This window comes from Melanerpes formicivorus, unplaced genomic scaffold (genome assembly GCF_026170545.1).
Source record: "Melanerpes formicivorus ecotype bairdi unplaced genomic scaffold, bMelFor1.0.p_v2 SCAF_219, whole genome shotgun sequence".
Taxonomy (NCBI): Eukaryota; Metazoa; Chordata; class Aves; order Piciformes; family Picidae; genus Melanerpes; species Melanerpes formicivorus.
Window position 1 is genome coordinate 3,772 of NW_027142571.1, and position 11,611 is coordinate 15,382.

Consider the following 11,611-nt stretch of genomic DNA (forward strand, 5'->3'; position numbering starts at 1 on the left):
TCCCCAGCGCTAGGGGGGAACCTACCCATGCTTTCTGCTCCTCCCCAGCACTAGGGGGGAACCTACCCATGCTTTCTGCTCCTCCCCAGCACTAGGGGAGAACCTACCCATGCTTTCTGCTCCTCCCCAGCGCTAGGGGGGAACCTACCCATGCTTTCTGCTCCTCCCCAGCACTAGGGGAGAACCTACCCATGCTTTCCACTTTTTGCTGTCCCAGGCTGAGCTTGCTAAATGATGGCTCTGGAGGCAATGCTCTTTATTAAACACCTTGTGTGGGCAGCTCTTGGCAAGTTCCAGGAGGTTCCCTCATTTCTGGGAGGGTGTCTCTTCCAGCACAAAGGAAATGTGCAGCAGCTGGTACAAGCCTGGTGCATCGTTGGAGCTCATCCTCTCCACAGGCTGCAGCATGGTGAGATGTCTGAGTAAATTGGCCACTACTCTCCTCCTCATCTCTGAGCCTCCTCCACCATCCTTGCCCCACCAGCCCATCCAGATCAGGGCAGGCTGGACCCTGAGCCCTCCAGGGAGCTGCTCTGCAAGGCCCCATAGCCATTGAGCTTCATCATCCCAATGAGCTGGTTTGGGATGGAGAGGAAGGAGCGGCGTGTGGCAACGATGTAGCTGATCTCCATGAAGGTTTTGTTCTTGGTCTCAGGGATGATCAGGTAGATGTACAGAGCCACCAGCAGGCAGATGCCACAGAAAACCAGGTAGCAAAAGGCACCAGCAGACATCTGGGAACAACAGAAGAGCAGGGATGGGGCAGAGAGCCAGGTACCCCCAAGGTGGGCATGGCCCAAATCAATGTCTCCTCCTGTCACCTGTCCCTGGGCTAGCTCTGGCCAGCACTGAGCTACGTGAGGAGCACAGACATCCCTTGGGTTAAGCGTAGTTTGGCATCCTGTCCTGGGGGAGCAGTAAGGCTTGTCCACCCCCTCCTCCTCCCACAGCCCCTCCAGACCAGTACCTGCAAGAAGGGGAAGATAAAGCCCACAGTGAAGTTGCAGAGCCAGTTGAGGGATCCCCCCACGATGTAGGCAGCAGGACGGTGTGACTGTGTGAAGAGCTCAGCTGTCATCAGGAAGGGGACACCAGCTGCAGAAGGAGGGCACAGATTAAGGGCATGGGCAACAGGTTGCCTCATGTACCCCTGGGGTCAACAGGTCCTTCAGTTCTGTGGCCAAAGGGCTGGAAGCCAGCACCACCTGTGGGTCAAACTGGTGGTGCTGGGAGGGCTGGAGGACATGGGGGCCATGGAGATGGGCAGAACAGTGTTCTGCCTTTGGTCTCCCTTTGGGATCTGTCTCCATGGGTGGGTGATGTTCCCCTTGATACACCACAGTTGCACCTTGCTGGATGCTGAAAGTAATCTCACAAGTTACTTGCCTGGAAAGTTTCAGACTGAGTCAAAATCAAGGTGGAACATTTCATCTGGATCCTCATTTCACAACAATTTCCCTTGATGCTGATGTATTAAATGTCATACAGATCACAAGCCTGGAGAAACATGGTCCTGGTATCCTCCACAATGCCCTTTCCAGCCTCCCTTCATCAAATGGTTTAGGAAGTTTCCTTCTATCAATTAGCTAAAGGCTTGGACACTGCAACTGATTTAGGCAGGACAGAAGCAATCACATTTCCAAGCATCAGAATTTTCCACAGGACACCAAAATGCTATTTTCCAATCAGCTTTTCTCATGTGCAGGGGTAAAAACCAGAATGACTGGAAATGATTACCCAAGCCAGCTTGGCCGTGAAAAATGACACAGGTTGTGGCTACTTCTCCATGGATGGCCTTTCAGGCTGGAGGTGAGGAGAAAGTTCTTCACAGAGAGAGTTGTTAGCCATTGGAATATGCTGCCCAGGGAGGTGGTGGAGTCACCGTCCCTGGAGGTGTTCAAGAGGGGATTGGATGTGGCACTTGGTGCCATGGTTTAGTAGTCATGAGGTGTTGGGTGACAGGTTGGACTTGATGATCTTTGAGGTCTCTTCCAACCTTATTGATTCTATGATTCTATTCTATGACTTAGCTTCTCCTGCCACATGGCACTGAGGCAGCAGCCCTGGGTCCCAGGACTGTCCCATTGCTGGAGGGATATGAGGGCTTATGGGGATCTGACAGAGGATTGTTTGGCATGATGACATATCTGGGGTCCCACTGCCTGGACAGGGCTGACCCTATCTGAAAGATGCTCCAAGGAAAAAGATAAACAAAGAAAAAGTAGTGCTGAGAAGTGAGGGAGAAGTGGAGCCCCTGATGGACTCTTACTCACAGCTCGCCAAGAATGCAGATATATATTTTTTGGTTTTAAAACTCCTATTCATCATTGTTTGTGAACAATGAGCCATTAAAATCCTAATTAAAGATGTAATTACAGTGAGTAAAGTCTGGGCTGAGGATGAATTACAGATCTGCTAACAGCTCTGCTAATACATCAACTGGGTAAACCACTCCAGTCTCACTCTTGAGCCCAGTCTCTTACCCATTCTCACTTGGGTTGGGATGATGCTCAACCTCACTGTGATGGGAGCAGTTGACACCTCCACAGAGGTCTGGGGAAGGCTGCCAGAGCTTTCTCCCTGCTTGGCTCAAAAGCAGAGATGAAGGAAAGGAGGTGGAGTGTGCCCTGGGGACGTACAGGGTTGGAGGCACTTGAGATGGAGCCTTGCTTGCAGCGTGCAGCAAAGCAAACCAGGGCCTGGCTGTGGGGAAGGGGGCAAGGTGCCAGTCCTGCCCCCTGCCTGCAAACCCGGCTGCTGCCTGCTCCCCTAGCACCCCTATTCCCACCACCCCTCCCTCCTGCTGGCCCCAGACCCACCTGGTCCCATGCAGAAGCCAGCGATGATGCCAACCACACAGGTGACAGCAAGGTAGCGCATCCAGGGCACCGTGGTCTGTGAGGGGACACAGGGATGGGGGTGCTGCTGGGGAGGTGGCCCTGAGCTTTGCACCCAGCATCCCCAGATGGGGTTCCACACCTGCCCCTCTGCTTGGTGACAGCCCTTGGGGATGGTGGCCATGCAGGACATGTGGGGGAGATGGAGACAAGGAATGGGTGGTGTTGGACACAGCTGTTGAGGGTCAGCCTCAGCAGACCTCAGGAACTTGTGATGCTGAAATGTCCCCAGAGCTGCTGGAAGCATCCCGTGGGAGCAGATAGCAGAAGGACTCTGCAGAGCTCTCTGCCTTCACAGCATTTTGTATTTGCCTCCCCTGGGACAACTGTTTCTACAGAAAAGCTACTAGAAGTGGTGTTTCTTTTCCATGTGGTTATGGGGTTTCTTTTTTGTTCTTCACTCTGAATTTTCCTTTCTTCTAAAGGGCAAACGCTGCACGGAAGCAGCAGCTCACCCCTGGTTTCCATACAAGCTCCCTGCCCTGGAGTGATGCCCATCCCCTTGTCACCCCTCGTTAACGCACCCAGGGCTGCAGCCTCAGACCACGGCAGCAGCCCAGGGTGTGTGTGGGGGTGTGGTAGCCAGATCCTACCTGCAGCAGCAGGGAGACAGTGATGCCAGCTGAGCAGATGCCCATAGCACAGAACCCGGTGATGGTGAGGGGCCGCCGGCCCAGCTTCTCGATGGTAAAGCACTGCCGAGGGAGAGCACAGACTGATTGGGGGGGGGAGGAGGAGGTTTTGATGGTGAGCTCCCTACCAGCGTGTGGTCACATCCTGAATCCAAGTTCCAGCTGAAGGTAGAAGGATGTTTTCGGTGGCATCTTGGGTTTGGGGGCAACCCCAGCTAGGAGCTCCAGGATTGGGGCTGGAGGCATGGGAAGAGCAAGGACTCCAGGGCCCTGGGGTGAGCATGCACCAGGGGGCAGGTTCAGGGCTGGTCCTGCGGTCTCATTCGCAGCAACGGGGAGCAGAGGTGGTGGGCTGGGCCGGGCACCGGGCGCTGGCGGGGCAGCGGAGGCCGGGCGCGGGCGGTGCGGCAGCGGCTGGAGCAGGCAGGGTATTGACAGCAGAACGAATGCCTGTAATTTTATAACCAATCTCGGCAGGTCCGTCGGGGGCTGTTTGCGGGGCTGCTCCCGAGCAATCTGGCTGGGAGGGCGGGGGGGGAGGGCGGCTGCTGGGGGGTTGTGGCAGCCCCACGGGCAATGGAGGGGAGAAGGAAAGAAGGGGAGACCCTTCAGAGGGGCAAGGGGGTGACAGGGGCGCCCCGTTTTGCCGTGGGTTTGAGCTATGGGGAGAGGGGAGCAGTGCCCACGCAGTCCTGGCTTTGTGGGCGGAGCCCCACCCCATCCATCTCTCTAATTGTCAGGCAGCGGATTTAGTGCCGGGTGGCTCAGGCTGGCCCCGGGTGACACTCGCAGATGGGACGATGGCTATAAATCTGCCTGGCCCAGTGCTAACTCTCCAGCTAAATGAGGCCTGGCTGGGGGGGCTTGGGCTGCTAGCCTGGGGCCAGGCCGGTGCTTGGCTGGGGGGGAGGGGGGGCAGATGGGGACATGTGGCTCTGCTAACAGAGTAACAATTACGTTTTGAACCAGAAGGAACCACTTAGCCCCCTCCACCATCTCCTGCCTGCTCCTTGCTTGGCATCTCACATCAACCTCATCTCCTTGGTACCCACTTACCCCAAAACTCCCCTACTCCTCCTAGATAGGACTCCACAGATTGAGCCTCTCTCATCCCTTCTCTCCACCCTGTTTCCCTGCTAAACCCTCTGCCCTCCAGCAAAGGGGCTGTGCTGGTACAATGGGGTGGCATTTGGGGCTCCAATTAGCCCCCTCTGTTTGATGGTGCTGGGAGGTGACATGGAAAGGCTGTACCCATCTGTCCATCCATCACTCACCCCAATCAGCCCAGCAACCACTTCAATGGCACCACTGCCCACTGTGGTGTAGGGGATCTGGGACACAGGGATCCCAGCATTCTCGAAGATGGTGTTGGTGTAAAACCAGATCTGCCAGGGAGAGGACTTAGCATGAGCCTGCCAGTGGAGCCACTGGGGTCTGCATAGCCAGGTCCTGGGGTGAAGACACGGCAGGACTTACAGCATCAATCCCTGAGAGCTGCATGCCAGCATTCACCACCACCACTGAGAGGGTTTGCCAGCGGACGGAGCGGTCCCGCAGCAGCTGCCAGACAGAGACCATCTTCACAGAAGAGAGGGATTGCTGCTCCTCCTTCATCTCCTCGATCACATCCTGCACATCAGGTGTCCCCAGGAACCAGCACAGTGCTGTGGGGTGAGTGGAGGTTGCAGGCATGTCTCCCCATCACAGGGTGGAGGAGGGATGCTCATGGGCAGGCACAAGGTAGAGGCAGGGGCTTGGCTTTGCCCTGGCTCAGCCTGCCCAGAGGACCCACCTTAAACTATGGGGCTGTGCATCCACAGGAACTGAGGAGATGCCTCCCACCATGAATATGGGCACCATGGAAATGATATGGTACAACTGGGGGACAAGAAGGGCTGAACCATAAGGACTACGGTGGCCTGTCAGGGCTGGGTGTGGGAGGATGCTACGAGGATATACTTTGGTTTTGAGAGACCTTGGACCAGTGCCCAGCACCTCCCAGAGCCAATCTCCCCCAAGACACCTCCTCACCCTTGGTGGCCCCACAGACATCATTCCTCTCTATCAGCAGGTACCGTGGGCTCTCAGGGAAGCAGTGCAGCAGCAGGAGCTGGAGGGAGGCAGGAATGACCACCACTGACAGGAAAAGGGGCCAGAATCTGTCCTGAGGAGTCAAAATGGGACAAGTCACAGGAAAAGTAGAGCAGAGTTCCAGTGTGCATGGGTTGGGCTACAGTGCTCACCTTGCCCAGCAGCTCTGGGAGGCCCAGGACTTGTGCAAAGAAAACCCCCAGGCAGATGAAGATGCTGGGCACAAGGCCCAGGAAACCCCGTAGGTTCTTGGGGGCAATTTCTCCCAGGTAGAGGGGCACCACACTGAGACAGATACCTGGGTGGGGACAGAAGTGACCAGGATAGGAGAGGCAGCAGGAAGAAGGGTGATGAGACAGACCATCACTACACCTCCTCCTACACCCAGCACCATCCACAATGGGGACACCATGGCCAGGGAGGTAGCCCTGTCTGCCCTATGGAGACACCCACTGCAGAGCCTGCAGCCATGGCAAACAGGAAGTCTTCTCCAGCCCCCCCAGGGAGAGAAGGCGCCATATGCAACCTCTTATCCCAGGTAGCACCTACCTGAGTGAAGCCCTGTGATGGAGCGGCCAATGATCACCATCTCAGGGGACCCCAGCAGCCGACTGAAGCCCATGAAGCCACCAGCCAGGAGGACAAGGAAAGCGCTGCGGCTCAGTGTGCCGTTCCTAGCGGGACACAAGCAGCAGGGCAGCCCCTCCAGCCCCATCCCATTTGCTTGACCTTCCTGTCTCATGCCATGCACTTACCTGCCGTATCGGTCCACCAGCACCCCCACCAGTAAGGAGCCCACCAGCCCGCCCAGGGCAAAGATGGAGACAGTAAGGGAGTAAAGGAGAGTCAGCAGGCCAGGGGCCAGCCCATGCCCATACCGCTGGGCCCACGTGGTGTTGTAGAAAGCCTTTATGTGCTGTGAAGCAGAGAGAGACACACAGGCACCAATCATGTTGGGAGAAAGGGAAAAAGATGAGGAAAGACAGGCCATGGAAAATGCCAAAGGTTTAACAACCCTGCAGATGCAGGACAGGATGTGATGGTATGGCTGGGATGTGCTGGTTTGGCTGCTCAGACAGCCTCATCACTGGAGGGGCTTAAGGGCAAATTAGAGATGCCACAGGCAGAGCTGGAGCAAAGAGTTTGTGGACAGTTTTCTCCAGCCCTTGCCTTCCAGGAGCGACCAGTCTTGGGGGGATTGCATGAATGCAGGCTCCCATACCCCTCCCATGCCTCTCCAGACCACGCTCCCTGGGTGACTGCCCAAGAGAAGCACCAGCATTTTGACACGGGGCTGATGAGTAGCAATCCCTCTGCCCTCCCAGGAGGGCATGCAGAGCCCTTTCCCTGTTCCCAGAGATGCTGCCCTGCCCTTACCACCGCCGGCGAGTTCACCACAGCCAGGTTGTAGCCATAGAGCATGGAGGAGCCAAAGGACACCAAGAGGGTGACTGACAGCAGTGGGAAGGTGAGGTGCTGGGAGAAAGGAGAAGGGATCAGCACAGTCCTAGTCGGCACTGTGCCATGCCCAGCACCCAGCCTATCCAATCCAGCTTCGCTGTGGCTGGTCTTGTGGCTGTGGCACGAGGCTTTACCCTGGCCAAGGCCCAACTCAGGCTGCTTGTCCTGGCTGCCTGACCCAGGCATCCCTGTCTCAGGGCTAGGAGGGGACAATGGGCAAAGGGGCTTAGAAGGGGGCACACAGATGCCCTCCATGCCCTCCGGCCCGGGGGACCCAGCGTCACTGAAACGTGAAGCTCCCCATGGCAGGTCCTAGCCCTCCCAAAATGCTACATGCTCCCACATCCTAAACTTATGCTCCCACCACCACCTCTGTCATTTGCTCCAGCTGCAGAGGGGACCATGCTATGTGGAGCCAATCGCTATGGAGGGACATCCTGCAGCCTCGACCCAGCTGTGGGGTCAGGGTGTCCAGCAAAACTCATCCAGGGCACCCCTAGCCGCAGGAGCACCCTTGGGTGCTGCACCTTGCTGTCTCGCCTGTGGCAATAAGCGTCCTACGACCCTGCAGCCCAGAGCCCGGCCTTCCCCGCACCCCCCCAGCACGGTAGCCGGATCTGTGGCACACAGCAGCTCCCGGCTCACGCACAGCAAATCCCTACAAATCCCATCAGGAATCCTGAGCTGGGAAAGGAAGCAGGAGGGTGTCAAGCCAGGGGCTGGTGAGGGAGGGACACACCGAGGGGCGGGCGGGAAGCGGGGATGGGACAGTCCCCCCAGCCCGCAGGAAGCTCACCCCAATGATGTCCCCGCCGGGCCGCTGAGTCCCGTTCCCGACCGTCGGGGAGCAGCCGGAGCGGAGGGAAGGAGAAGGAGGATGAGGGGAGGAAGGCAGCTCTGATCCGGCAGCCTGGCTTGTTTCTCCCATTTTTAGATAGAAGAAGGAGGGGGAGAGGAAAGGGAAGGTGGGGCAAGGCAAGCAGCCTGGGTGCCCCCGGGCTCATTGGAGGCGCCGGAGCGGCCGGAGGAGGAGTCCGAAGGCCTGCCCCCCTCGCCGAGGGCAGGGGCAGAGGCAGGTCGGCACCTCCGGGCTGCCCAGCCCTCTGGGGGCCGTGGCCAGGCCTGAGGACAGCGTGAACACCGAGGTAATGCTCTGCCACGGCTGAGCCCCCGTATGTCCCTTCCAAAGCGTGAGTGTCCCGGGGGACCGCAAGCAGGGCAGCATCCCTGAGGCTCAGGGCGAAAGGGCAGGCTCACGTCGGAGCCTGGCAATCCCCCTAGCCACGGCGCGGGGCAGCTGCCGTGCCCGGACACAGAGGGGCACAGCATCCAGCCTGAGAGGAGAGGCTCTGCTCATGGCAGCTCAGAGGAATCCAATTTTGCTGCGGCCAGGAGCTGCCTCCCCTGCTGCTAATGAAGTGCCTTTAATTAGCAGCCTAATAGCAAACTCTTAATTTGCCGAACAGTCAGTTGAAAGGATGGGGACCCCACTAAGACAGGACTGGTAACAGCTCCAAGGGCTTAAAAGGGACAGATCTCGACAGGCTGGCCCCGCACTGTGGGAGAGCTTTCGCAGGGAAAGGGAAGAGAGGAGCAGGGCTGGGAGAGCCCCACAGGCATGAGCACCTCCGGGCCTGTCGTGCCCAACCCCAGCCGGCCTGTCTGGGTGGTGGAGAACCTGGGCGCCTCATCCTCCTACACAGAGCTCCAGCCGTCGCGGGAGAGCACTGTGCAGTCTCCCCCAGCCGCAAGCCCTTCCCGGCCTGCCGGCGTGCAGTTTTTCCCGGGATAGGCACCTGCTCAAGAGCTCCTCTCTCTTGCTCAGACTCACCTCTTCATGTCTGCGTAGGGGCAGCACCTTCACCGTCATGCAGGTGTGCTGGGCAACTGCAGGGACCTCAGTGACAGGGCCACGGTGGGGAGTTACGGTCTTTTGGAGGCTGATCCTGTTTTGTTCCCAGAGCAGTGGGTTGTAGATTCATTGTTTGGACATGCCCATGGATGAGATGACCCAGTAGGAGGGGGACTTGCAGCCTGCAGCTACCAGCCCTGCCCAAAGCACTTGCAGTGCTGCAGGGCAGCCCTAAACATCACCTGAACTCATCCCAGGTCCTGCACTAAGAGAGGGCAAAACAGCAAACCCAGGCCAGCATATTAAGTCAAGCTGGCTCTCACTTGTCATGGCTTATCTCTGGGTCCAGTACCCAGAGGGTTCAATGTGCCCAGTCCAGTAGGCTCTGCCACAGGGGGAGGGAGAAACAGCAGCAGCCATCTCTGCCCCATCCTGAGTCACCCCAGCAATTATCCACCTAAAAGTCCTGCTAGAGCTTCCCAGACCCTCTGCACTGAAGGCCTTACCCATCCCCACGGTCAGTGCTTTGCTCCACAGCCACTGCCCAGCTCCCCAGGGCCAGGCACTGGCATCCATGAACCAGCCATGCCCAACCCTACACCAGACATAAAACACTTGCAAAAAAAACGGTATGAGGGTTTCTTCAGGACTGAGGAATGTGGCAGCAGGAAAGACCCTCTGAGAGGGTGCATCCCTTTTCCCAAGATGAGATGGAAATCCCTCAGGGATGACATGGTCTTTAGTGATGCTTCTTGGTGGGAAGAAGTAAGTGGGTCAAATAAAGGTAGGCAAACAGATGCATTGCTTAGCAGCCACTGACCCCTTTCCCTGCGCTGGAGGACAGGGAACTTGGCAGCACAGGCGCAGCAGGCAGAGCTGCTTGCAGACATCTCTGCAGCTTTGAAAGGTCACAGCAGTTTGTCGGTGCTGCCCTTTTGGAGTTGACACTGCAGAAACACAGATGGTCCAGCAGCCTCCCTGCCTCACTGCTCCCCTTGCAGAAGAAGCCTTCCCTGAGCTGCCTTTGCAAATGCCAGTACGGTGCTTTGGGCATGGGAGTTTTGAACACATTAGCTGCATGATGTTAACCAGGGGCTTGAGGTTCTGCAAACCACAGTGGCTTTCAGATGAAACTCAGTGGTGTCCCTAGCAAAAGTATTGCTCAGTCTGCTCTCTCTGCCTTGTTGCACTAGTAAGTCCCTCTGATCCCATTCTGCAGCTGTAGGAAGGCTGTTGATCTGCACAAGACCTTTCTAAGCCCAGGTTTTCCTGCTCATATCCTTAGCCAAATCCAACGGTCCCCAGCAGATCAGCCCCACAGGTCAGCAACCTTCCTCCTGCTTTGGAGATTTCTATCTGTTTGTATCAGTCAGCAAACCATTTTAGAGATAAAGTTCAGGCTGGGAAGGCAACACTGGTGAGAACCAGAGTATCCCTTGGGAAAACAACCAATGTGTGTCTGAACTCTCTAAAGGCAGAGCAAAGCGGCTGGCACTCACATACATCTGCTTGCTAGAAGAGCATCACACCCCTGCCCTTCAGATGTCCTCAGCTGTTCTCACCAAGGAAGGATCAGCCAGCAAAGAGGACAGACAGACCTCAGATGGCTGTGGCCCATTAGGTTAAATATGCAGTGGACAGTTAGCACAAGTAGGACCTTAAGGTTCCTCTTCTAGCTGACTTCTCCACAGCACAGGTGCATTCTTCCTGGGACAGCGTCCTGGGCAAGGTGTGCATTGGCTGTGAAGCAATTTGAGCACTCGGAAAAGAGATTTCTCTGATCAGCAGGGACAGGCTCTCAAGCCCACCAGTGACATCTTATTCCCACCAAGTGCTGAATCATTTTCACATCCTCCTGGGTACTGACAAATCTGCCATTGCATGGGAGGATTTCTGCTGGGGCCAGGTCACTGCTGGAGCCAGCTGCACCCCATACCCCTGGGTGTGTAGAGTGGGACAGAAATCAACGGCAGGACTAGAGCATGTCTCTCAAGCTCAGGGCTTCTTTCCCTAGACACTATGCCTCCTCTGCCAAGAGCCCACCACCCTAACCCTCTTCAAAGTGACACAGCACCACCCAAATGCTGAATTCACCCTGAACAATTTTGGTAACCTGCACCAGAACAAGAGGACACAGTCTCAAGCTGCACCAGGGGAGGTTTAGACTCGAGGCGGGGAGAAAGTTCTTCACAGAGAGAGTTGTTAGCCATTGGAATGGACTGCCCAGGTAGAATCACCATCCCTGGAGGTGTTCAAGAGGGGATTTGATGTGGCACTTGGTGCCACGGTCTAGTAGTCACGAGGTGTTGGGTGACAGGTTGGACTTGATGATCTTTGAGGTCTTTTCCAACCTTGTTGATTCTATGACTAAGTACATTAATTCTAGCCTGCCAGGTCTAAAACTGGAGTTTCCCCATTCCAAAAACTAGCTTACTATACTCTTGAAAAGTGTTCAAATATTATTAGTAGTAGCGTGACTAATGCAATTATTATTATTAATAATAATGATAATAACCACCCCAAAATAGAAGATTTCATTTAAAAGCTGTAGGCTGATCAAGTGCTGCTAATTTGAAGCTATGGTTAACGTTACTTTCCTCCTTCATTTGAAGTGGAAATAAGGCACACATTTTTAAACAGAAAGGGTAATTAACCACTGAATCTATTTAAGATAAGCT

The 11,611-nt window shown here is 56.0% G+C and overlaps 1 protein-coding gene across 1 annotated transcript; it reads right to left on the reverse strand.

Moving 5' to 3' along the window:
- Positions 1-244: 244 nt before the first annotated feature.
- On the reverse strand, positions 245-8,053 carry LOC137458073 (solute carrier family 2, facilitated glucose transporter member 5-like). The gene is made up of 12 exons (XM_068169729.1): positions 7,878-8,053; positions 6,998-7,096; positions 6,376-6,536; positions 6,170-6,294; positions 5,773-5,918; positions 5,561-5,693; positions 5,006-5,193; positions 4,804-4,914; positions 3,491-3,592; positions 2,820-2,895; positions 968-1,095; positions 245-734 (listed from the first exon to the last, which is right to left on the reverse strand). The coding sequence occupies exons 1-12, from the start codon at positions 8,007-8,009 to the stop codon at positions 495-497; spliced, it is 1,641 nt and encodes a 546-aa protein (XP_068025830.1). The 5' UTR covers positions 8,010-8,053; the 3' UTR covers positions 245-494.
- Positions 8,054-11,611: the final 3,558 nt, after the last annotated feature.